General features: G+C 38.9%; 1 protein-coding gene across 1 annotated transcript; it reads left to right on the top strand.

The window, feature by feature from the left end:
• The first annotated feature begins 14,229 nt into the window (after window positions 1-14,229).
• On the top strand, window positions 14,230-15,177 carry LOC120243967 (olfactory receptor 8B3-like). The gene is given in 1 exon segment (XM_039250227.1): window positions 14,230-15,177. A coding segment is annotated over 1 exon segment (948 nt).
• Window positions 15,178-26,960: the final 11,783 nt, after the last annotated feature.

The raw sequence follows: 26,960 nt of genomic DNA, 5'->3' as shown, positions 1-26,960 counted from the left end.
CTCCAGTCGTCTGCAGGAGAAACGAAACAGAACTTTGTAACTGGGTCTACAGCCACAGGTCATCATTTAATCAATCAATAAAATAATTCACACCTAGTGCTTGATTACATTGAGAATATATTAATCTGTCTGCTTATGTGTGGCTTACACAAAATTATGATAGCACACGCATACTAATAATAACATGGATGATATGTATTGGGAAATTTTAGATGCAGTATCTCCTCTCATGGTGACTTTTAAAGATAGATATAATTGTTCCCATCTTATAGATAAGGGACGGAAGACTGAAGAAGTTTAGGGAAATTTTCTATGATCAAATAGGGACCAGGTGGTAGAGGCAGAATTTCATATCAAGTTTCTGTGGCTCTAACACACATACTGTTTTCCCTGTTTCACTCAGGCTGGGTCCCACCTGAGTAGTGTGAACTTAGAGGAATCCAGAAAAGGGAAGGGGTCAGAGAATAAATGCAGTGTGAACAAAATGTTATTGGAATCAAGAACTCGGATGTTTGTGGTCCTTCTGTTTCCTGGCTTAACGTAAAACAATAAAAGTCAGGGCTTTCAGTGACTTTGGAGATCTTAGTTCCCTCTATCAGCCAGAGAGCCACAGGGCATGAAGCCATGCAGAGCCCCAGTTCTGACTCTGTGTGTGTGTGTGTGTGTGTGTTTTCCTTCTATAGGTTACAGGCAATCCCTCTTCCTGGTTAACACTGACTGTCTCCCCTCATTCTCAGCTCTCCCAATATGTTCATGGCCTAAGATGAGGAGGGAGAGGGAACCTTACCAAAGGAGGTGGTGTGTATCAACTTGTCTCTTCAACTTTTGCCTTAAGTTGGAGGTAACTTCATCTTGTCCCTGGAGCTTTTGGCACCTTGTCAAATTTATCCATTTTAAAGGGTTGGGTTTCCCTCTAAATCTTGGGCCTAGGCTCCTTTCCTCACATCCAGCATCAAATGCTCTGAACTTCACAGCTCCTGCCTGGCAGCTCAGGAAAATGTTGAAAACGTTCTTAGACAGAAAGAATACAAGTTACCGCCAAGTTACTTTATGTAATTGACAGGGAACGAAGCGTTGAGAGTTTTGGCAAAGTTTAATCCAGGATCATCCATTAGGCTACACTTCCCCCATTAAAGATGGGGAACACAAGTATTTTCTCTATTCTGTCTGAAGCAGCCTTAAGAAAAATGATCAGCTGAGGCAGGGAATCTTGGTTCTAAGGCCAAAAGAGAGGCACCCAAGGCAAGTTCTGGGTATGTCAATAATGAATAGTCCTGACACTGAGTAGCTAGCTAATAATACAGTTTTATTCTGCTGGCCTCAAGATTATATCTTCCAAATCAATGAAGTACCTCAATAAAACCCAGTGTAGGATACTAGAGCACTATTTCAGGATGACATAATCATTTCAGATAAGGAAAATGTGCTAAATGTGGCTTTTCTCAAAGTATCAGGTAAATATTATGATTAAAAATAGCTTATAAAGCCTAGCTGTCAAATGTTTAATGCTATCTTTTATCTGGTATTATAAACACATACACTGAAGTCTGTTATATAGCATTCCATTGACAGTTAACCTGCTGACTACTTGCAAGTTTCTGACTCATTTCCAGTTGGCTAGCTGTCTTTCTTATTATTCCACAAACTAAAAACATAATCCCTGTGCATACATGTTTGAAATGTTGTCCCCTTGAACCTCCAAATCATGTTGTTGGTTAGTCTACTTAATGTCTAGAAAGACTTGTGTAAAGTCATAATGAGGAATTGTTAACATTATTATTGGACATGGTTTCTTGTTCCCATGCATTTTGCACAAAAATACTGCTTGGCAAGATGAGAATCAGTGGAGGTAATTAGAGCTATGAGGGCCACAAAGATACACACATTTTCCATTCAGCCTGCACCATGACTTAATCCACATGATTACATAGCTACTATTGTTGTCCACTTTACAACTGAGCAAACTGGAACAGAGCAGGTTTAAAAAACCTCTGAGGTAGAGCTAAGATGAACATTTAACCAACCCCGATGTCAGACCATGGCATTGGTAAATATGGCTATTTTTACTTGAAACCTGAACCTGCCAGAGGGAAAAAGGGCACTGATTTGGAATAACACAATATAATAATGCTTCATAATAATAACAACAGCTATCATTTACTGAGTCGCTATTAAGTGTCAGGAAAGGAACTTTTCATTCATTTCATTGTTAACTCTCTCAGCAACTATGCAAGGTAAGCATTACTTAGGCATTACTTCCATCCTACAGGCAAGGGAATTAGTTAGAAATTAAGGACCCATATCTACTGAGTTAGGGATTGGAATTTTAGAAAGTCTGATTTTGGAGGCTTCACTTGTAACTGCTCGGCCATTATATCTTAGGTGAGAGAGAGTTTGTTACTATGAATTTGATTCATGTCAACTTCCAATTGTTATCCTGTTTCATTTGTGGGCTAATGATGAGAATTCTGCATCTAGAAATTAGTTACTGTAGTTTAAAGCTTTGGTCTCAAAAAAATGAAAATATTGGGGGGCCTGGATGGCTTAGTTGGTTGAGCGTCTGCTTAGGTCATGATCTCGCGGTTTGCGGGTTCGAGCCCCGCGTTGGGCTCTGTGCTGACTGCCAGCTCAGAGCCTGGAGCCTGTTTCGGAGTCTGTGTCTCCCTCTCTCTCTGACCCTCCCCTGCTCACGCTGTCTCTCTCTCTCTTTCCTAGAAATAAATAAAAATATTAAAAAAAAATAAAAAGAAAATATTGCTCAGAATGCATGCTAGACTGACCTTTATCTCAGAGGCTTTCATCTCCTCCTACAGAGCAGTGAAAAGTGTGTATTCGGGCCCCAATCACTCTTACAGAAGATGGACTCCCTTACCTGAGTCATTGGAGAAATTTGTTCTCCTTATCTTTCAAGTTCTATCAGAGGATATGCTGAATCTATATTATGTAGCAAGTGGAGCATTCTGCTTGGGGCTTATAGATCTAGAATCACACACAGGTTTTTACCTACTTTATCATTCCCAACAAGTACTCCTTCATGGCAATACGCATTGGGCTTATTATCCTCGATCTGGGTGGAATCAGCAAATGTCTCCCATCTCCTTTCTGAAAGATAGGACCCTCCTGCCAGGACTTACCATAAAGCTATGCTTATAAGATGCTCCCTCAGTCTCTTCACCCACATGGACCATTTGGTCTTGTAAATTTCCAGTTTCCATGATGTATGCCTACGTGTCTGTTTAGTCCTCCAGCCAGTGCTCCTCTCATGCCTTGCTTCTCCAACTCCTCATTCTGCTGGCAATACATTTGCTTAGTTTGTTTCTCTTTTCTCCTCTTTAGGTATGATCTTGGGATCTTGAAGTTTGAGTAATTTTTAAATTTTTATTTATTATTATTATTATTATTATTAAGAGAGAAAGAGCATACAAGCAGGAGAGGGGCAGAGGGAAAAGGAGAGGATTTTAAGCAGGCTCCATGCCCAGTGCAGAGCCCAAAGTGGGGCTTGATCTCACAACTGTTAGATCATGACCTGAGCCAAAATCAAGAGTCAGATGCTTAATCGACCGAGCCACCCAGGCACCCCTTGAGTAAATTTTATGCCTAATTAATCAAGGGCGAATCTAGGTTTATTGAATTCTTTCCTAAGACCATAGAGAATCTGCATCAGAATCATTTAGTTTGTCTATTAAACATGCTGCCTTCTAGGCTCTACCTGTAAAAATGCAATAATTCTCTGGGATTAGGGCCCAAGAACACAGATTTTTAACAATTTCTCTTGTTATTCTTACTTCCCTTAACATTTGAGAAATACCTAAGTTATTCTTATTTACATTAACATTTGAGAAATACTGAATTTAGACAATGAGAGTTGGGCAGTTTGAATGTGATTAGGAAAAAGGGACTGAAGTATAAGAGAAGGCCAAGTTGTAGGTTGGATATAGAAGAGCCCTCAAATGGGAGCCTAGTTTTCTAAACTAAAACCATCACCAACTTTGTAATGTGGTGGTAGAGCTAACTTGACAGATGACCCAGAGAAGCAATCAGTCCGCACTTGTAACTCTCACAACATTCCCAACGGCTGGCTCATGCCGCCGTGTGCCCATGAATATGGCCGTGGGCTAGCTAAGTACTCCCCATACATCTGAGATCAGACAGAACCTCGAACACTTTGTGCCAAGGGTCTTACCAGATACTGGAGATACAAAGTTGCATATATTGCTAAGGAGTCATAGGGTTGTAAGGATTAGATATATGGATTGCAGGTGATAAGTTCCATTAGAATTCATTTCAGGCTATGGTAAAAGTAAAATCAAAGTCATGTGGGGGCAGAGAAAACAAAGATACAATGTTTGTTTGGGGGCAGTGTGGAATAATTCATGAGGTTAATCACATTTAACTGAGCAATTAAGGAGGAATTTTTGCAGATCAAAAAGGGATAGGAGTCTTTCAGGTTTAAAGTAATCCAAAGTATCAAAACTTTTGAGCTTCTTAATAGGAAAATGAGACAATAAAGTTTACTCAATTTTTATTATGAAACTGCTGCTTAACCTACTCTTATAATTATTATGTAAGTATATTCCTCTTTAAAGATAGCAAGACCAGAACATACTATTTGTTTGATGAAGACTGATTCAAAGCTGATGGGCTTAAAAGGCTCACAGGAGCACACACTGACTTGGCTCTTGAGACAGACAGATGAAATGTAATTTTTGTCTTTGGATCCTTCCCATTTCTGCTAGCAGTGCCTTTGTATACTTATTACATGGAATTTTGCTTTTAGGTAATTGTCAAAAAATTGTTAATGTATTAATTTAAAAAGAGATGTGACTATTTTGACTATTTACTTCTTAATAGAAACAATTTAGTTCCTAAAGGCTTGAAGTTGGAATGATTAACATAGTAACTGTAGAATGAAAAATTTCCTCCAAATTGTGCTATTTGGGGTAGTGTACTTTGGGCTCTTTCAAATACAGTAGGTTATCAGTTACTTCTATACATGCCGCACTTGATCTTTACATGAAACGTTAGTGAGAAGAATAAGGACAAAGCTTTCCAAAAGCTGGAGATGCAGTGCTTGAGCCCTTAATAAAAGAGAAAATTGTTAGTCTCATTATCTGGGCATTAAAAACATAAATATCAGAGCTTCCTGTAGTGAGTACGATATTAGTTCAAGTATCAACAGCCAGAAGTAAGAATGAAGAGTTCCCATTCCTATCTTCCTTTAGAAAAACAGAAACTGTATTACAATACTCAATGAAACATACCATATTTTTAGTACTTTAAAACTATAGGCCTTAAGATATGTATACACAAGGGGCTCCTGGGTGGCTCAGTCGGTTGGGCGTCAGACTTTGGCTCAGGTCATGATCGTAGTTAGTGGGTTTGAGCCCCACTTCGGGCTCTGTGCTGACACCTCAGAGCCTGGAGCCTGCTTCAAATTCTGTGTCTCCCTCTCACTCTGCCCCTCCCCCACTCATGCTCTGTTTCTCTCTGTCTCAATAATAAATAAACATAAAAAAATAAAAAAAAATAAAAGGTACGTATACACAAGACTGAATTCCAACAAGTTCCTCTCTAATTCAGGAGTGAGAATAAATTTTGAGCATACAAAGTTGTCTGAGATAGGAGGCTGATAGAAATTGGCTCATACCTGTTCCAAGACTGCTTTCCTGATGATTCTTCCCCGGGCCAGTTTGAAGAATGTGCAGTGAGAGGACCTATATGGCTTCTGCTTATGGTCAATGGAGCGCACAGAAGGCTTCTTGTATCAACCCCTGTGCGCACCAAGAAAAACCCCTCTGTGGTGTGGAAAGAAAAGTTCCTATAACTTTGCATGATTATTTCTTTCTATGCCCAATCAATTAAAAGTTACTTCAACTTGCTTTGAACTTGCTTTGAAATCCCAAATGGCACAACTTTGATCCAACTTTATTGAAAATAAATAATGTAATTAGTCCTTTGAGGGTATAGGAAGTACGGTATTTGAGATTTGTCAGAGACTAGCAGCCATACTCTTTTAATTAAAAAAAAAATGGAGCTATTTCTTGAGTAGAGGGTAGAAGAAAATTTGCTATTATCTCCAACCTTTGGGAAATTCTTTTAAATTTAGTAGTGACTCAGTGAGGCCTTGGGGATCTTGATAGTGTAATGAAATTATAAAAATTAAATATATATATATTCAGAGCACTCATAAGAAAACAAATCATATTTTCAAAATCTACTGGATATTGAATTACATACTACTTATGACACAGCTTGTTGCATGAACCTGAATATATTACTTAAATTCTCTGAGCTTCAGTTTCCTCATCGGCAAAACGTGTTTCACAGGGCTTTTAAGAGAATGGGTTGTACATAGTTTGCACTAAGATAGTCAATAAAGATTAGAAAAAATCATTTAAGAGGCGCCTGAGTGGCATCAGTTAAGCGGCCGACTCTTGATTTTGGCTCAGGTCATGGTCTCATGAATTGTGGGATGGAACCCCACCTATGGGGGGGGGAGAAGAATCCTGCTTGGGATTCTCTCTCTCTCTCCCCCTCCTCCCGCACATTCTCTCTGTCTCAAAATAAGCAAATAAACTTAAACTTAAAAAAAGAAAAAGTATTTAAATGTTGTTTATTATCGAGCAGAATAAGAATTCTCTTCTCACACACATGAATTCTATAAGCTCAGAGTATCCCTTGTTCTCTGCTTGCTCCACGTCCCATCCCCTGAATAAATATTGAACTTACAGTCCTAGAAAGCAAAACTGTGAACTGTTAGGAGTCTGCACCTTTTTAGATGCCACTCTGCTGAAAAATTTTGCACATGCTGGAGCATGAAGTGAATCGTGAATGCTATTGGCTTAGCACAGATATAATAAAATCAAAAGACCAATTTAAAAAGTTCCATGATGATTGTCCAAACGTGGTTAGAATTAGGAAATATAGTCATGTCAGACTGTGTTTTGGTGATTTTTATTTGTAGCTAATTATGTCTTTTTTCCCCTCTCTCCTTGAAAATGAGAAGGTATTCTGTGGTACTCTTAGAGGCTTGTAGGCTAAATAAATTTGGTTTAAAATATACAATAGATAAAAGATAATTTTGCACTGATTAGAATTCTCGGTCTAGAGAAAAGTTATTGTGGGTGAGTTCTGCACACTTTGATTCTCACCTCTCCAGTGGGTCAGATCTTCAGAGCACGAGGAGTCAATCCTGGAGTTCCAGTCTAGACTCCATTTCCTAAGTGCAGCCGGTGATTTTCTAAGCACTTAACTCCCTATAATCCTCTTTGCTTAAAATTCTTAGAAGAGTTTGTTTCCTTCAGTGAAATCTAACTAATATAAATTCAATTAGAAGGAGACCTCTATAAAGTGTGCCAGATAATCACCTTACCCAGAGGATGTTTTGGTGCTATCCTTGACCCCAAAGCTTTCTCTCATAGGAACGGGCCAAGAAACAAAAAAATGAGTCCAAATGGGTTGTTCAATGACGCACCTGGTGATATCTACATTCATTCTTCCATCCAAGTACTAATCAGGCCTGACCCTGCTTGGCCTCCGAGATCAGACAAGATTGGGTGCATTCAGTGTGGTATGGCCATAGACAATTCTGAGAAAATTTCATCTTAGACTAAAGCTGGAATATCAATATGAGGGAAGATTGGTATTATTGCTATCTTTTCCAAGACATTTCTTTCCCCCCTTCTCTTTTCTTTTCTTTTTCTTTCCTTATGCCTGTTTACTTTGGTTAATCAATGAAAATGATTAGGGAAAATTGAACTGTCTACTGGGTGAGGCTGCTCAGAAAATACTCTATAACGACATTAAATTATCATATGGGATATTGTCCAAGTTGAGCATATGTGTTGAAGTATGTGAAGGCTGTTTTCGACGCCTTCTAGACCCTTTTTTGGAATCTGAACATCTTCCTAAACAAGATCATTTATGAGCTATTTGAATACTCATGGGGAGTCCTTATTCTTTGTCCCTTGCCATCCAAATTTACCGTCATTTGCTATCTGAGTAAGGTATATACAAGAAAGAGGTGGATTACGGACAGTCCCATAACACTCCCAAAGGTACTAGCATAAAAAAATTTCAGAGTTTAGCCTAAAAGAGTACCAGATTGGTAAAACTTCAGGCAGGCCTCGCCAAAAATGAATAAAAAAAATCTCTAACAGTGTGGGGACATCTGTGTGGTGTTAGGGTTCTGCCTCAACACCAATGACTCAGATAACATGTATTTTATCTGAAGTTATTAGCAAAACTTCAATCTGATTCTAAGTGGAAACTGGGAGAGACTGAATTTGAATTGAGAGACTGAAACCGGGAGAGACATGGTAGAATATGTCATCTAGAGATGAATTATTGAATTGTGCTTTTACATTTTGAGGAAAACATGAAAGTGGTGCATAGAATAATAATTTAGTAACAGCAATAATATTGGGAACATTGGTATTATTATCAATATAATAGTAATAACATTATTATTATACCGGTGCATATTTATTTGACTAAGTTTCAGTAAATATGTTAAATTATTTACATTGATTAACATACCCAAATCTCACAACTGCTCAGTATGGCCATAATGACACTTGATAATGAGTACTTTCTTTATATACCAAGTACTTTGCCAGCAGAATCTTATTTAATCCTCAACAGTGCTATGAGGCAGGAACTATTTTGTCCCTATTCTATAGATTAGGAAATTGAGTTTTAGAGAAAGCAGCTTGCCTAAGGTCAGAAACTAACAAGATGACATAAAATTTGTATACAGTCATTTTAAAGATACACATGCACACGTGTGCGCGCACGCGCGCGCGCGCGCACACACACACACACACACACAAACTGAAATATTACTCAGCCATCAACAAGAATGAATCTTGCCATTTTCAACGATATGGATGCAGCTACAGTGGATTATGCTAAGCAAAATAAATCAGTCAGAAAAAAGACAACCACTATATGATTTCACTCATATGTGGGATTTAGGAAACAAAAAAGATGAATATATGGGAGGGGAAAAAGAGAGGGGGAAACAAACCATAAGAGACTCTCAACAATAGAGAATTAACTGAAGGTTGATGGAAAGAGGTGGGTGGGGGGATGGGCTAGGTGGGTGATGGGTATTAAGGAGGGTATTAGGTGCTATGATGAGCACTGAGTATTGTATGTAAGTGATGAAGCACTGAATTCTACTCCTGAAACCGATATTGCATGATATGATAACTAATTAGACTTTAAATAAAATACTGAAAAAAAATGGTCATTTGCCCTAGGATCCAGGCTCTTACACACTTTATTACACTGTTTTCTTCATGTGTGTGATTATTTCAGAAATATCAGACAAATATAATCTGATGGCAGCACCTATCATTGACATTTATTGAACACCTGGTCCATGCCAGACCTTGTTTCCTAGAATTTCAGAAATATTTATTCTTTCCTCTCACATTTCCATGAGGAAGGACTTCCTTTCTTCTCCACATTCAGGAAATCTTGTATTTTTCCACCTTTTACCTGATTTCATAAGAGAAGAGAAATTAGCTGGTATGAAGGGTCTACAATTCTTTGGGCCATACCTTTACCACTAGGTGGAGCTATTGTGCTTCAAAAGCAAGAGGACAGCTTTTGGACCTTTTCTTTGGGCCAGTTCATTGATTAATAGAAAAATAACACTTTTTGGTGCTATCTCACCATGCTTACCCCTGCAACGTAATTGGTACATGGAATTCCTTTTATGTCTATAGGACATGTCTACAGTTTCTTTTTGTTTACAGTGGATCAGACAAGAAGATTCCTTGGCTTTAAGATTAAGGTGTACTTTTCCAATCAATATTTATTAGAGAGTTTTGTTTTCTGCAGCTAATGGTCCACTTGCCCATTGCTTCAGCTGATTCATTTATCTTATTTAACGACAGGCCTTTGTGTGTATTCTTTACTGATTAGAATTTGGAGAAGAATTCATCTTAAGATGAGCCAACTTAAAAAAATGCTTATGAATTATTCAGTCTTTAAAAAAGAAAGAAATTATGTATCCACCCATCAGTTGATGAACATTAGGGCTCTTTCCATAATTTGGCTGCTATAAACATTGGGGTGCATGTGCACCTTCAAATCAGCATTTTTGTATTCTTTGAATAAATACCTGAGTGCAATTGGTGGGTTGTAAGGTGGTTCTAATTTTAACTTTTTGAAAACCTCCATACTCTTTTCCCGAGTGGCTGCGTTTGGAACAATATAGATGGACCTGGGGGACATTATGTTCACCGAAGTAAGGCAGACATGAAAAGACAAATATTGCGGAGCGCCTGGGTGGCTCAGTCGGTTAAGCGTCCGACTTCAGCTCAGGTCGTGATCTCACAACCTGTGGGTTCAAGACCCGCGTCTGTGCTGACAGCTCAGAGCCTGGAACCTGCTTCAGATTCTGTGTCTCCCTCTCTCTCTGCCTCTCCCCAGCTCGCTTTCTGACTCTGTCTCTCAAAATAACGACATAAAAAAATAGGAAAGACAAATATTGCATGATTTCTCTTACATATGTAATCTAAACATGTCAAACTCATGAAAGCAGAGAATAGAATGACGGTTGTCAGGGGCTGGCGAGTGGCCAAAAGGGGGCGCTACTCTCCAAAGGGGACAAAGTTTCAGTTATGCAAGATGCATATGTTATGGAGATCTAATGTACAACCGTGCAACTATAGTTAATAATACTGTATTATCTACTTGAAATTTGCTAACAGAGTTGACTTTAAGTGTTCTCACTACAGAAAATTTGTAATTACGTTAGGTAATGAATATGTTACATGGCTTGGTTGTGATTAGCATTTTACAATGTATACATATATATCAAAACATCATGAGATACATTGTTTAATTTTCTGCATCTTTAGAAGATATGGCATCGCATAAAAGTTGAGTTAACTCTGACTTTGACAGTTAAAACATGTCAAGCTTAAGTTACTTCAAGAGGAGTCAAGTGTGAGCAAATGGTGCTGTGATATACCTCAGAGAAAAGATGACCATTGAACATTGTTATAACTGAATTAGGCTAAGGTGACCACTATGCAGGTAGAAGAAAGGAGGAAACGAGAGTTTTGCAACATAAGGCTAAGCCCAGAATCTCCCTATAGTCATTCCACAGTTGCCCATATTTACGTGGTGGGTATTAAAGACGAAAGAATGCCCATCAGCTCTAGTTTAGAACGTTAGCCTCAGATTTTTCATGCAATGTGATTTGATATAAGTTTGGAGGGAGCATTTCTGGTTATTGTACCAGTTAAATAAGAGTTTGTCACTTTCCATAGAAGACGTGTTTTGCCAGGGCACCTGGGTGATTCAGTCAATTAAGGGTCTGACTCTTGGTTTCAGCTCAGGTCATAATCTCTTGGTTCGTGAGTTTGAGCCCTGGCAGCACGGGGGCTGCTCGACATTCTCTCTCTCTCTTCCACACCCTCCCTTCCCTTCCCCTCCCCTTCCTTTCGCCTTAAAAAAAGAAAGAAAGAAAAAAATTGCCAAGGTTCTCATCACTGCTGAAACCAAAGGAATGCCTGTCCAGTGGGACACTCTTCAAGTTTGGCTGGAGAAATATTTAGTCCCCTACTAATTTTGAGGGGTCTGAGAATAATAGTTGGAATCCATTTCAGTCATTGTTTGGTGTAGAGTTACCCCAAGCCTGAAACTCACAATTGGAGGATTTCTCAAATTTTCTTCTTGTCCTTCTAGTCTTTTTCTCTTTATTTTCTCTCACTGAGTTTACCTAATCCCATGGTTTAGGCTCCAAGGAAACCATGCCCAACTCTTCTTGTCATGTACTAACCTTCCTCCTTACATTTATTTGGCCTTGTTTGGGAATTTTGGCAACCTGCACTTAGGCTTGGATGTCCTGTTAGCAGCTGGCACTCATCACGTTCAACACTGAATGTATGAGTTTTAGAAATATCTTTGATATTTTTTAGTTATTCCTGTTTGTGGTAATAGCTTAGTTTATCCAAACAGCTCCACTGGTATCTCTTGGATACATATCTATATCTATCTATTTTTTTTTTTATTTCTACTTTCTTTGTAAGAAGTCCTAGTGAATCTTCCTTTGCAACATCTCCAGAGTATGTTTGTTTCTTGGCACTACTCACATGGCATGATTAATTCAGGGCATTTAAAAATCATTCACCGATTATTGTGATGGCCTCTCAAAGCTGACCCTGACTCTTCTCTTCCTTACACCAGTCCATCTGGCTGGTGCACACTGTGTTAATCTTCCTGAGTCTGCATTTTCATCATTTCAGTCCTGTGCCAAAAAAGAAATAAAAATCCTAAAGCCCTCCCATCATGAGCTGACCTGGATTTTGGCATTTTAGAGCTTCCTAAACTGATCCAAATCTGTTTTTTGATCTGAGTCTATGTTGCAGTCCCTGGGGAGAGACATTGGGAACTCTCTGAGAGCTTCTGGAAGTCCTCTATGTGACATCCAGAGAGGAGGAAAATGATATTCTGTCTCTGAGTTCAATACCTTTGAAGTGCTCCTACATGGCCGCCAGAGTTGGCAGTGACCTTCACTTACCATACTGCTGTTTTTCCTGTTCTACACTCAGGTGGGCAAAGAAAAGCAGTGACACCACATAAGCCCTTGCCTATGGGGCAAGAATTCTGTTGTAGTTATGGCAATGAGAAAGAATGAAATCTGGCCATTTGTAGCAACATGGATGGAACTTGAGGGTGTTATGCTGAGTAAAATAAGTCAGGCAGAGAAGGACAGATACCATATGTTTGCACGTATAGATGGATTAGGAGGAACTTAACAGAGGACCATGGGGGAGGAGAAGGGGAAAAATAGTTGCGGAGAGGGAGAGAGGCAAACCATGAGAGACTCTTGAATGCTGAGAACAAACTGAGGGCTGATGGGGGTGGGTGTGAGGAGAAGGGGGGTGATGGACATGGAGGAGGGAACTTGTTGGGATGAGCACTGGGTGTTATACGGAAATCAACTTGACAATAAACTATTTAAGAAATGAAAAAAAAAGAAGAATTCTGTTGTAGTTAGTATCCAGTATAGGTCCCACGAAGGACGGAAACAAGGGAGTCTCATTCATTCATTTAATTAAACAAATATTTATTCAGTACCTACTATATATGCTTGGTGTTACTCTAAGGTGCTTCAGAAAGAACACTAAAGAAAACAGACAGAATCCTTCCCCTTTGAAACTTAAATTAAAATGTATGTGAGTGTATGAGTAAGTGTGTGTGTGTGTGTGTGTGCTGCAGAAAAACACAACAAACAAACTAACAAACAATGTATAGTATTTCATGTAATAATAGGTGCTCTGGATGCAGGTGAGATTATCTGCTTTGCTCCTTGGGGTTGTGCGCTATTTGGCAACCACCAAAATGTATGTAAAAGAGTATATTCCAATAAACATACAGCAGTGTTACTATAATGAACTAGGCTACAAATGCAAAGTAGGAATTTTGCTACAAAGCCTAATTTCTGAGGAAAACCCTGGGGGAACATGTCTTCCAATTTTTAATCAGGTCCCTAGGATTTCCTAACTTTCGAAAACCCTTGGGGTCATATTAGCAGGGGGCTCTTTTGGCACCAGCGGATGCTATTTACTACCCTCTAGGCTAGAGAAAAATACTCTGGCAAAGCCACCATTAGATATCATGATCTGTAACTCATGACTTCTCAGAAGTCTGTGCTCTGGTTCCCTTCATCCACAGTTTGCTCAAAACAAAAACAGTGACAAAGAAGAATCTCTGTTTTGGGCCACTCACCTGGAAAACTCATCAGAGCTGCTTGTGCCTCCTTGAATATAAGGGAGAAAGGTTAGCAAGGACCAACACCGAAATCCTGAATCAGAAGAGTGAGTGATGAATTTTATCCATCCTGTTATTCTTCCAAACCTCAGCTATGGAGGTGAAGATGTTAACTGCCATGATCTCCTGTCTGCTAAGACAGCCATTGATCATTAGGTGGGGCTGGGGGACTGTGAAAGCCGAAGTAGAACAGAGTTAATGTAGTCCTGATTGGTCACAGGGGTACGCAACCTTATCCTCACAGCACTCGCCTGCTGGTGTTTTTGATAGTCTTTAAACAGTCTCTTCAGCCTTTATCCAAAGGAGACAAAGGCACACAGGAGGGTGGGTGTGAGTTGATTCTCTCATTCTGAGACTCTGTCTCATCACGGAGAGATCGGGGGAAGGGAGCTGGGTACTCATTTTAATGTCACCCTCTGTCCTGTTCTCACAGATATGCCCTAGGGAAGAATGGCAGCAGGAAATGATTCTTTAGTGACCGAGTTCATCCTGCTGGGTTTAACACAAGAACCAGAACTCCAGCTGCCTCTCTTCTTCATTTTCTTAGGGATCTATGTAGTCACCATGATGGGGAACATGGGCTTGATTATTCTGATTGGTCTGAAGCCTCAGCTGCACACTCCCATGTACTACTTTCTCTTCAACCTTTCCTTCATTGATCTCTGCTACTCATCTGTCATAACCCCTAGAATGCTGATAGGTTTTGTTAAACAGAACATCATCTCTTACGCAGAATGCATGACTCAGCTCTGTTTCTTCTCATTCTTTGTCATAGATGAGTGCTATATTTTGACATCAATGGCCTATGACCGGTACTTGGCCATCTGTAAGCCCCTGTTTTACAAGGCCATCATGTCCCACCAGGTCTGCCTCGTGCTGATGGTGGGAACGTATGCAATGGGGTTTGTGGGTGCCATGGCCCACACCGGGTGCATGCTGGGGCTCACGTTCTGTGATGGCAACATCATCAATCATTACATGTGTGACATACCTCCTCTCCTCCAGCTTTCCTGCACAAGCACCTATGTCAATGAGCTGGTGGTTTTCATTGTGGTGGGCATCAACGTAATAGTGCCTAGTCTCACCATCGCCATTTCTTACACCTTGATCATCTCCAACATCCTCTGTATCCGTTCTACAGAGGGCAGGTCCAAAGCCTTCAGTACCTGCAGCTCCCACATAGTTACTATTTCCCTCTTCTTTGGAGCATCAGCATTCATGTATCTAAGGCCTTCTTCTGCTGGATCTCTGGATCAACATAAATTATCCACAGTGTTTTATACCATTGTGGGGCCAATGATGAATCCTTTTATTTATAGTCTGAGGAACAAAGATGTCAAAACTGCACTGAGTAAGACTTTTAAGAAAAGAGTGTTCTCTTGAGTAGAAACGGTGTTAGTTACAGATGCCAATTCCTAGTAAGGGCACACGGTGTATGAAGCTATGGAGAGAGAGGTAAGAAATCAAAATAGAAATGCAAATGATTCAAATATAGGATAAATTAAGTATTTATAACTTATTTCACAAAGACAATATAAGGAAGAGGAGGATCTTTTCATAGGAAGTAAAAAAGAGTTCATTTGCCATTCTCCAGCTTATTTTTAGAAGTTAAAAAGGTTTGGAGCACCTGGGCAGCTCAGCCGGTTGTATATCCGACTTCAGCTCAGGTCATGATCTCACGGTTCGTGGGTTCGAGCCCCGCGTGGGGCTCTGTGCTGACTGCCAGCTCAGAGCCTGGAGCCTGTTTCAGATTCTGTGTCTCCCTCTCTCTCTGTCCCTCCCCTGCTCATGCTGTCTCTCTCTCTCTCAGAAATAAATAAAACATTAAAAAAAAAGAAGTTATAAAGTTTTAAGTACAAAAGGTTGAATGGTGGTAAATCCAAAAATGTTAACTTTTGAGATTTTTGACTGAGGCATGCCTGGAATTCCTGTGCAGCTTTGTCTTGTATATGTGGGCTTTGGTGGAATTTAGATTTGGCCACGTATTCATTCATTCATTCATTCAATAAACCTGTATGGAAAGATTATGGTGGACATGAGAGTGATCTATTTGAGTGCTATAGGGCATTTTGTTCGGGGAAATTCCTTCATTTCCCAAATGAAGATAAAAATAGGAGGGTACTCTTCTGCCTCTGGTCCTTGGTCTCAAGGGACTGTGGTAAAGTGAGATTTCCTCCTGATGCTGGATCCTAAGGACAAGAAACTGAGACAAACTTATAGAGCCGTAGTAATAAAGGGAACATATACTGGGCTTTATCTCTTGGGACTTCAGGGCAGGAAACGCAGGTAATAGGAGAGGCTATATTAATTTTACTAGAAATATTTACCAATTATTAGTAGAAGAATGTTTGTCCTTTTCTCAAGTAGACCTAATAATCTCTAATTCCATTAGCAATCAGCATTTTCCCTTTATTATTGTCACTCTGCCTTTTGCCTCAGAGGTTTAATGGCACAAACGATGTAGTTATTTAATGAATAAACAGAGGCTGAGCACATATCCTGTACCAGGTTCTGTTTTTTAAACATCACAGACATAGTAGTGAAAGACACACAATGTCTGTGCTCTCATAGGCCACATAGGGTTGTTTTCATAGTCTTGAGTTTTGGGATTTTTTTTGTCTTCTGAATGCAATTTGTATCAGACGTATGATTTATAAATATTTCCTACTAATTCATCTTCTCTTTTCAGTCTCTTAATAGTGTTTCTCAAGGAGCAGAACATCTTAATTTTAATGAATTCCAATGTCTCAATTTTTTATAATGGATTGAGCTTTTGGTATCATATTTGCTTATGCCAAAGTCCCAAGGCATTTTGCTTATGTTTTCTTCTATTGTGTTATGATGTTTAAATCCATGATCGTTTTGAATTACTTTTTCTGTATGGTGTGTGGGCTGTCCATCTGAGCAAATGTTTTTGCATATGGATATCTAATCATTCCAGTACCCTTTGTTGAAAAGTAGTTCAGACTCAAGATAAGTCAGCAAAGATTGGATCTAGAGGTAGTGGTGGAGGAGGAGGGAGATGTGTGGGTCAGTGCTGGTCACTGATGAATGCCCTTGTGCTTCTGAGGAGTGTGAGGAAGAGAATTGCTGAGCGAAAGGGGAAGTCTGTGGTTAACTTTTTAGGAAACTGACCTTCTGATTTCAAAAGAGGCTCTACTGGGGCATCTGGGTAGATCGGTTGGTTAAGCATCCGACTTCAGCTCAGGCCATGATCTCACGGTTCGTGAGTTCGAGTCCTGCTTTGGACTCTGTGCTGACAGCTCAGAGCCTGGAGCCTGCTTCAGATTCTGTGTCTCCCTCTTTCTCTGCTCCCCCCTTGCTCGCACTGTGTTTGTCTCTCTCTCTTGAAAATAAACATTTAAAAAATTAAAAATAAAAACAAAAGCAAAAGAGACTTTACTATTATTATATTACCACCAACAATACATGACATTTTTTTTCCTCATGTTTTTGCCAAAACTTTTAGTAATGTCTGTCTTAATCATAGCCATTCTGATGGGTGTACAGTGGTATCTCATTTTGATTTTAATTTGTACATAATGATACTGAACATTTTTTCATATGCTTATTAGCCAATTGTATATCTTCTTTGAAATATCTGTTTAAATAGTGTGCCTATTTTCTTTTTTCTAATTGAAGTATAGGGAACATACATTGTCATAATAGTCTTAGGTGTACATCATAGTGAATTGACAGTTCTATGCTTGATGCAATGATCATCATGGTAAATATAATTACCATCTGCAACCACATAATGTTACAATATTATTGACTGTATTTCCTATGCTATACTTTTCATGTCATGACTTTTTCTGATTTGGTTATTTCTATACTCAATATTAAATTGTAAGATGCAATTAAGAAAATGAAAAATCATATACAAAGAAAAGATATATCTGATAATGGACTTATGTTAAGAAAATAGAAAAAACCCTTACAACTTCTTATGTTTGTATGGCTTATTATTTTCCATTCTTTTATTTCAAGCTGCCCATGTTATTATATTTAAAGCAAGTTTCTTATAGGTAGCTTGTGGTTGGGTCATTTTTAAATGCTTTTGCTTCAAACATCAAAAAATAGTTTTAAAAAATCTTGAAGATAGTCTGTTATGTTTATCTCTTTTTTTATACAGCCATTAGGTCTTCTTTCCCAGAGTTCAAGCTTCCTCCTGTGATTATTTCTTTTCTGTTTGGTATACTTTTTTTTTTATGCATATTTTTATTTTTGAGAGAGACAGAGACAGAGTGCTAGCAGGGGAGGGGCAGATAGAGATGGAAACACAGAATCTGAAGCAGGCTCCAGGCTCTGAACCATAAGCATAAAGCATGATGTGGGGTTTGAACTCATGAACCGTGAGATCATGTCCTGAGCCGAAGTCAGACGCTTAACTGACTAAGCCACCCAGGTGCCCCTGTTTGGTACACTTTTTAAAGCCATTCTGTAAGGGTCAGTATGTTGAGGACAAATAGTCTTAGGTTTCCTTCCTCTGGGAATGTATTTATTTCCCCTTTAGTCTTGAAGGGTATTGCCAGCAGATATAGAATTCAAAACTGGCAGTTCTTTTCTTTCAAGGGAAGCCCCTTTTCTTCATTATCTCATAGGGGGAATCCACTGTTCTGTCTGTTTTTTTTTAATGTTTTATTTATTTCTGAGAGAGAGAGAGAGAGCGAGCAGGGGAGGGTCAGAGAGAGAGGGAGACACAGAATCTGAAACAGGCTCCATGCTCTGAGCTGGCAGTCAGCATAGAGCCCGACAAAGGGCTGGAACCCAGGAACCGCGAGATGATGACCTGAGCCAAAGTTGGAGGCTTAACCTACTGACCCACCCAGGCGCCCCCGCTGTCCTCTTAATCATTATATCTCTGTAGGTTATTTGTCACTTCTCTCTACCTTCATGGGAGATTTTGTTTGGTTTTTGGTTTTCAGAGGTTTCACTATGATCAGCCACAACTTGGATTTCTTTGGATTTATACAGCTCTTGAATCTGTCTTCTCCTGATTTTGAGAATAGTTTAGCCACTGTGTCTTTGAATGTCGTTTTCAGGATTACTTTCTTTGCCTTTGCCTTCTGTGACTCCAAAGATATGAATATTGTGTTTTGTTACTGTTCCATACATCTCTGAGGCCCTGTTTACTTTTGTCTGGACTATTTCTTTCTCTTATCACATTATGTAATTTTTCTTGATTTATCTCTGAGTCCACTGTTTCTTTCCTCTGCTGTCTTTAATCTACTCTGAAGTCCATTCTGTAAGGTATTTTTTTAAAATTTCATTTGTTGTAAATTTTAGTTATAAAATTTCTCTTTGGTTCTTTTTTTAAAAAATTAAAATGTAATTTGTTTTTAAATTTTAAATTTACATTTTAAAAAATGTAATTTTTTAATTAAGTTTATTTACATATTTTGAGAGAGAGAGAGAGAGAGAGAATCCCAACCCAAGTAGGTTCCACACCGTCAGTACACAGCCAGATGTGGGGCTTGAACTCATGAGCCATGAGACCATGAATTGAGCCCAAGTCAAGAGCCGGACACTGAAATGACTGCGCCAACCCCACCACCAAGGGCCCCTAATTTGTTTTTAAAGAAAAACTTAGATAGGTCAAGTTCAAAACATAAAGCTGCTAACACATTTATGCATAGGTTTTTGTGTAAACATTTCTAGGGTAAACTGCTGGGTTGAGAGGCAGTTGCATGTTTACATGTTTTGAGAAAGAAGAAAATTCTGCTATTTTGACATATGGATGGACCTTCAGGGCATTATGTTAAGTGAAATAAAGCAGAAAGAGAAAGACAAATGCCATATGACATGATGTATATGTAGAATCTAAAAAAAACCCTAACCTTCTAAAAACAGTAAAATGGTCGTTACCAGGGGCAGGGTGATGGAGGAACTGGGGAGACAGTGTTTAGGGTACAATCTTGCAGCTAGTAGATAAATCTTGGAGATCCAATGCACAGCACAGTGATTATAGTCAGCAGCACTGTCTATTATAAGCTTCAAATCTGTTGGGGCGCCTGGGTGGCTTAGTCGGTTAAGCGTCCGACTTTCGCTTAAGTCATGATCTCGCGTTTGTGGGTTCGAGCCCCGCGTCGGGCTCTGTGCTGACTGCTAGCTCGGAGCCTGGAGCCTGTTTCAGTCTGTGACTCCCTCTCTCTCTGACCCTCCCCTGCTCACTCTGTCTCTCTCTCTCTCCTAGAAATAAATAAAACATTTTAAAAAATACATTATAAAAAAAATCTGCTGAGATTAGCTTTTCATTGTTTTGACCACAAAAAAGAATTATGTGCTGTGATAGAGGTATTATCTAATGCTATGGTGGTAATCATATTGCAGTATATAAATGTATCGAATTAACCCAGTATACACCTTACATTTTCACAATATTATATGTCAACGATATCTCATTTTCTTTCTCAGAGAAAGAAAATGAATTCAGATTCTTTTTTTTTAGGGAAAAAAAAAAAGACAGACAGAGAGAAAAAGAAACTGCCAAAATCATTCCAGAGTCGCTATGGTACAATTTTACATCCCCTCCAGTTTCTCCACATCTATGCCATCAGTTAGTATGGTCATTATATTTCATTTTGGTCATTCTGATGGATGTGAAATGATATGTCATTGTGGTTTTACTCTTTATTACCCTATGGGGCACCTGGATGGCTCAGTTGGTTAAGCATCTGATTTCGGCTCAGGTCATGATCTCATGGTTCATGGGTTCAAGCCCCATGTCAGGCTCTGTGCTGATAGCTAGTTTAGAGCCTGGAGCCTGCTTCAGATTCTGTGTCTCCCTCTCTCTCTGCCCCTCCCCTGCTCATGCTATCTCTCTCTCAGAAATAAATAAAAAACATTAAAAAATTAAAAATTAAAAAAATTTTATTACCCTAAATCTCTGATGATATTGAACATATTTTCACGTGCTTATTTGGCAGGTATATGGCCTCTTCAGTGACTGGTCTCTTCATATCTTTTGCCCATTAAAAAAATGTTTTTTAATGTTTATTTATTTTTGAAAGAGAGACAGAGAATGAGAGGGATAGGGGCAGAGAGAGATAGACATGCACACAAAATCTGAAGCAGGCTCCAGGTTTTGAGCTGTCAGCACAGAGCCCAATGCAGGGTTCGAACCCACAAGCTGTGAGATCATGACCTGAGCTAAAGTTGGATGACTGACCAATTGACCCACCCAGGTGCCCCTACCCATTTTCTAATAGACTGTTTTGTTGTTGTTGTTCTTGTTGTTTCTATTGAGTTTTGAGAGATTTTCATTTTTCTTTTTAAATTTATTCTAGATTCATTCCAGGAAGTCCTTTGTTGGATATGTGGATTACAAATATTGTCTATAGCTTATATTTTTTTGCTATTATCATTATTATATCATTTCTTCTATGTTCCTTAGGCTTCTGCAGTGGGAATTTGTCTGTGGTCCATATTTCATTAATTAACTAATTCATTCATTCATTCACTCAATCAACCATTCATTTATATTACAAAAGACTGATAGACATTTATTTTATTTTTAAATTTTAATTATTTTTTTGGTTCATTTATTTATTTTCAGAGAAAATGAGCACAAGTTGGGGAGGGGCAGAGACAGAAGGAGGGAGAGAGAGAATCCCAAGCAGTCTGTCAGCACAAAGCCCAGTGTAGATCTTGAACTCAGGAACCCCAAGATCATGACCTGAGCCAAATCAAGAGTCAGAGGCTAAACCAACTCACTTATAACCCAACTATAACCCATCACTGCTTTATTTATTCTGTTGTTCACATTATTCAAATTTTGGCCATTGAGAACCCTTTCAATTGGTTCTTGTGTCTCTTTGACATTCCCTATCTGTGTGTGTGTGTGTGTGTGTGTTTGTGTGTGTGTGTATATAGTTTAGTACTACTTTGCTTTGTGGCACTACAAAATGCTCCAGGCTGATCTTTCCTTCCCAAGTTCCTTTCCTGGTTTCTTTTTTTTTGGGGGGAACATCATTAGAAACCAATATCTGGGCATTAGATGTACTTGCTGTTACTAGGGTATCATTGCTTCCAGTCCCTCTAAGCCTACAGAACAAGGACATATACATACATATGTGTACATGACATATATGTACACACATACATATAACATATGTTATACAAACATATGTATACATGTAGATATGTATACATATCTATAAATATGTCCATATGCAATCATCTGTAGCTATATTATGTTAAACATGAGTTTGTACTGATGACTCCAACTCTAATCCATTACCACCTGCTTTCTCTCCTTGCTTGTTTGTAAGCTGCCATACTCACAGTAAGACGCTTGTCTCCCACCATCTGCCACTGATTTACCCAAAAGTTTAAGAAACATTGGTATTCTTCTTTATTACTTAAAACTTTTTAAATGTTTATTTATTTTGAGAGAGAAAGAGAGAGAGTCACATAAACAGAGGAAGAGAGAGAATCCCAAGCAGGCTCTTTAATGTCAGCACCCAATGTAGGGCTCTATCCCATGAACTGTGAGATCATGACCTGAGCTGAAACTGAGAGTGGGACATTTAACTGACTAAGCCACCCAAGTGCTCCTCAAGTCTTTAAATGTTTGGCCGAATTAATCTGCGAAGACTTCTGGGATTTTCTTTGTTGGGGGTGGGTGAGTACTTATTTATTTATTTATTTTTAATGTTTTATTTATTTCTGAGAGAGAGAGAAACAGCGTGAACAGGGGAGAGTCAGAGAGAGAGGGAGACACAGAATCCAAAACAGGCTCCAGGCTGTCAGCACAGAGCCTGACACAGAGCTCGAACCCACGAACCGTGAGGTCATGACCTGAGCCGAAGTTGGACCCTTAACCGACTGAGCCACCCAGGTGCCCCTTGAGTGCTTATTTAAACTGCATATTTGTTATAGATCTATTCAGACTTTCTATTTCTTCAAGATTCAGTCTTTGTAAGTTTTATGTTTCTTGGAATTTATCCGTTTATTCTACGTTGCAAAATTTGCTGGCCAATATTTGTTCATAATTGTCTCTCATGATCCTTTTTAAATTTCTGGCCATCAGTTTTAAAGTCTCTTATTTTATTTCTGATTTTATTTGTCTGAGTTTCTGCTCTTTTTTCCCCTTAGTCTAGCAAGAGGTTTGTCAATTTTGTTTATCTTTTCAAAAAAACCCATCTCTTGGTTTTGTAGATTTTTTTCTATTGCTTCCCTGTTTTCTATTTCATTTATTACTACTCTAATCTTTATTATATGCCTCCTCCTGCTAACTTTGGAATTAGTTTGTTCTATGATTATAAAATGTATGAGGGAACAGAATATAAAGAACAATAGGTAAATTATTTGGAAGGACAATCGATGTTTCCTGAGGGACACTTGGGGATGACAATATATGCATGTTTGTGTATAAACGCTGGTGGCAGTGACCACACACTCTAGAAAATTGTATTCTGTTAATGTTTTTGCTGTGTAACAAAACTTAGTATCTTACAACAATAACAATCATTTATTTAGTCACAAATCTGGAATTTGTGCCAGGTTTGGTGCAGAAGGCTCATCTCTTCTTCACTTGGTATTCGCCGGGGTAGTCTGAGGTTGGATGGCTCAGTCACACAGCTGGTAAGGCTGTACTCACTGCTGTCTCTGAGAACTTAGCTTCTGAGGGCCCAGGACCTCAATACTTCTTCATGTGGGCTTCTCCCCATTTGTCTCTTTATGGAGTCCCTGGCTGTCTGTCCTTCCTCAGAGCATGGTGAATAGTTCCAAGAGTAAGTGCCTTAGAGAACCAGGGTGAGGCTGCATTGCCTTTAATGAAATTAGCCTGAGAGTCACATAGCATCTTCCAAATTCAGGATGGGAAGAAGTGGACCCCCTACCTCTTGATGCACAAGAAGAACATTTGGGATGGATGATGCCAAGATTTTGCCATCTTTGGAAAATACAATCTGCACCAGTATCTTAGAATTTACTTAGCTTTTGTTGGGAGGTGGGGATGGGGGGAAGAGATTGAGAGACAGAGAAAGAGAGAGGGAGAGAAAGAGAGAAAGAGAGAGAGAGAGAAAGAGGGAGAGAGAGAGAATGATCTAAGTTCAAGGATTCTTTTTTAAACTTTGAGGAATCCTTATCTCAAAGTGAACCTCCCTTAATTAAAGAGTGATAAAACTGGGTCCTGAACATCGGACTCCTAAGCTTACGTTTCTACAACATTCTGGCCAAACCTTGTCATAGTCTCTCTAAGTCTGTGCTTCCCCGTTTTTAATGCTTTCAGATATTTACCCTAATTGACACAGCGAACTGTTAACAGTCATTAAAATGGCAGGTGTGTATAAATTTGCCAGTAAAAACTATGTAACAAAGTATTTTCAGAGAAATGAAATTCTAGCAGTGCTGGTTAGGGGGACCCAACTACTATATGTTTTACAGATTTTCACATTATTGAAATAACAGCCTGAAATCCTATATCCCTTGCATATATTTGAATACCATTGCTGCTGTGGAAACCCTTCACTCTCTGGGGACATTTAGTTCACCTAATTATGTGCCTCACCATTTCCTGTGCACACTCCACTTTCAGGAGTACTGGTGAACTTCTCTGGCAAAAACTCCATGCCATAGAGGACCAGTAATAAGAATGCTCAGTGACTCTGGTAGCCTATCTGTCCCTTCAAATTATCCCTTCTAAGTAATCCTTTTGTCTCTCACCCCTTTGCCACATTCATCAAAAAGAAAATATCAGTCTGTGTCCTATTTGCATGGTGGGGAGGCTGGGGAAATGATAGTCCTATGCAGTTCTCCTTTTGTTAAGTACTGTGTTTCTTTTAATTTAAATTAAATAAGTTTATTTAATAAAATAAAACAACTAAGTAATTAAATAAAATTATTTTAATATTTAAAATAGTTATTTTAATTATTTTAATCTAATTTATTTTATTGATTTAATTTAATTTATTTTAACTTATTTAATTGTTTTTGTTTAAATTTTTATTTACGTTATTTCATTTTATCTAATAATAATTTTATTTTGATTCTCTAATATGCCTCCCCTTAAATTTCAAGTGAATTTAAATACATCAAGTCTCTTAAATTTAAAAATCAAACCTGAAGATCAAAATATCTAAAAGGAGAAAGCAATTGGGATGAACGATTTATCTCTTTTCCCTACTGAAATGAAAAACCCAATTTTCTGACTTTATACCTTTCTTATGAAGAAAGGTCAATTTTCAGATCTTGAATATTGAGTTGAACAAATATTTTCAGTGTTAACCTTTGTTTGGGACATAAATGAGGTATAGCGGTCTGTGCTTTTAAAGTTCTTTTTGAATTTTTTTTATTAAAATTTTTTTAAAAATTTTGTTTTAGGTAGAGAGTGAGCAGGGGAGAAGGGCAGAGGGAGAGAGAGAGAGAGAGAGAGAGAGAAACTCAAGCAGACTCTATGCTCAGCACAGAACCCAACACAGGGCTCAATTTCACGATCCTGGGATCATGACCTGAGCTGAAATAAAGAGTCAGACACTCAATTGACTGAGCCACCCAGGTGCCCAAGATTATAACTATAATCTAGTTATGCACATGACACATTCAGTAACTATGTAAGACAGGAGAGCTCTAGTGCCATTGTGAAGGCTGTAATAAATCCGTGTGATGAAGAATCCATGCTGCCAAGGTCAGATATGAAGATGGAGGAGCAGAGTTTGAGAGAGTAAAGGATTCTCACCGGGCAGACAGATATAGAAGTGTTAGGGCCAAAGTTGAGGAGAAAGGACTGAACGGCGTAGGCAGTTTTCTTCCAGGATGTATCCTATTATTTCAAGAAAACAGCCATTTGGGGCGCCTGGGTGGCTTAGTCGGTTAAGCGTCCGACTTTCGCTTAGGTCATGATCTCGCGGTTCGTGGGTTCGAGCCCTGCGTCGGGGGGCTCCGCAGTCGTGCTGACTGCCAGCTCAGAGCCTGGAGCCTGTTTCAGTCTGTGACTCCCTCTCTCTCTGACCCTCCCCTGCTCACGCTGTCTCTCTCTCTCTCTCTCTCCTAGAAATAAAAAAAAAAAAAAAGAAAAACCAACATTAAGAAAACAGCCATTTGACAAGATAGAGGGAAGCTTTAGGACAGGGCGGCAGATTGTTTTAGCACTATCTCCCATTCTGTGTTTACTTCTCCCTATACTCTACCTGTGCTTAAAACCTACTCTCTGGGAATAATGAATTTGCCTGGGTCCCGTCTGGTCTTCCTGCAGATATCTCAGTAACTAGGAGATTCTAGAACAAAAGAGATTAGCTCTGAATTTTGGCTGAATGAATGCTGCATCTTCACTCCATTTCCTTCTCTCTCTTTCTCTCTTTTGATGTACATTTTCCCTTCCAGAAATGCCAGGTTCAGACCCAGCCTTTACAGAGGATGAGGCACTATTTAAAGGTCAAGGAATAATGATCTCAAAGAGGATTTCCCTTAGCAAAATGTCTAACAAGACATTGAGGCCTCTAAGGTAATGGGGAGTTTATAAACAGCAAAGGCTAGATTCACTCTTTAAGATATCATGGCATAATCAAAATGTGAGGGCTCTGAAGCCTTAGAGATGTGAGTTGAAATCCTGGCTCCAATTATTACTGGTTCCATGACCTTGGAAAGGTTATATCACCTCCCTCAGTCTCAATTTCCTTATCTGTATAATATGATCAATAACATTGTCTTAAAATAAAGTTCTAAGGAGGAATACCATAAATAGGTAAACACGTATGTGCTCAGAATGGAATGTTCCAGTTCTGAAACTCTTTCAATTTGTTCCATTTAAAACACCATTATCTTACATAATTCTGTAAAATGCCTCCCCATCTCCAATGTTGTCACCCAAGTCAGACAATGTTTTCTCTCATGTCTAGGATGCTTTAATAGCTTATTAACTGGTCATTCTACCATTTGCCTTTTTTTCCTCTCTCTTCTCATGTATCCCATGCTTTAGCATTTATGAATGTGGCTTCTTCTTCCCAAGGAACAGGAGCAATAAAGAGGCAGATTGTCTGGTGCATAAGCTAAACTCTTTAGTCTGACATTCAAAGCCCTTTTTCAGTCCACAGAGTAGTTCAGGGTCATTCACACCCTTTTTTGAATATGGCAATCTGCTCTAACTAGAGCCTTGAGTTATTATTTGTCACCTCGAAGTTTAGAAATATATATACTTTTGTAGTTGCTTCCTCCATGTTCGA

This window comes from Hyaena hyaena, unplaced genomic scaffold, assembly GCF_003009895.1.
Source record: "Hyaena hyaena isolate Hyena2069 unplaced genomic scaffold, ASM300989v1 scaffold_364, whole genome shotgun sequence".
NCBI lineage: Eukaryota > Metazoa > Chordata > Mammalia > Carnivora > Hyaenidae > Hyaena > Hyaena hyaena.
This window is presented reverse-complemented; position numbering and strand designations above follow the sequence as displayed.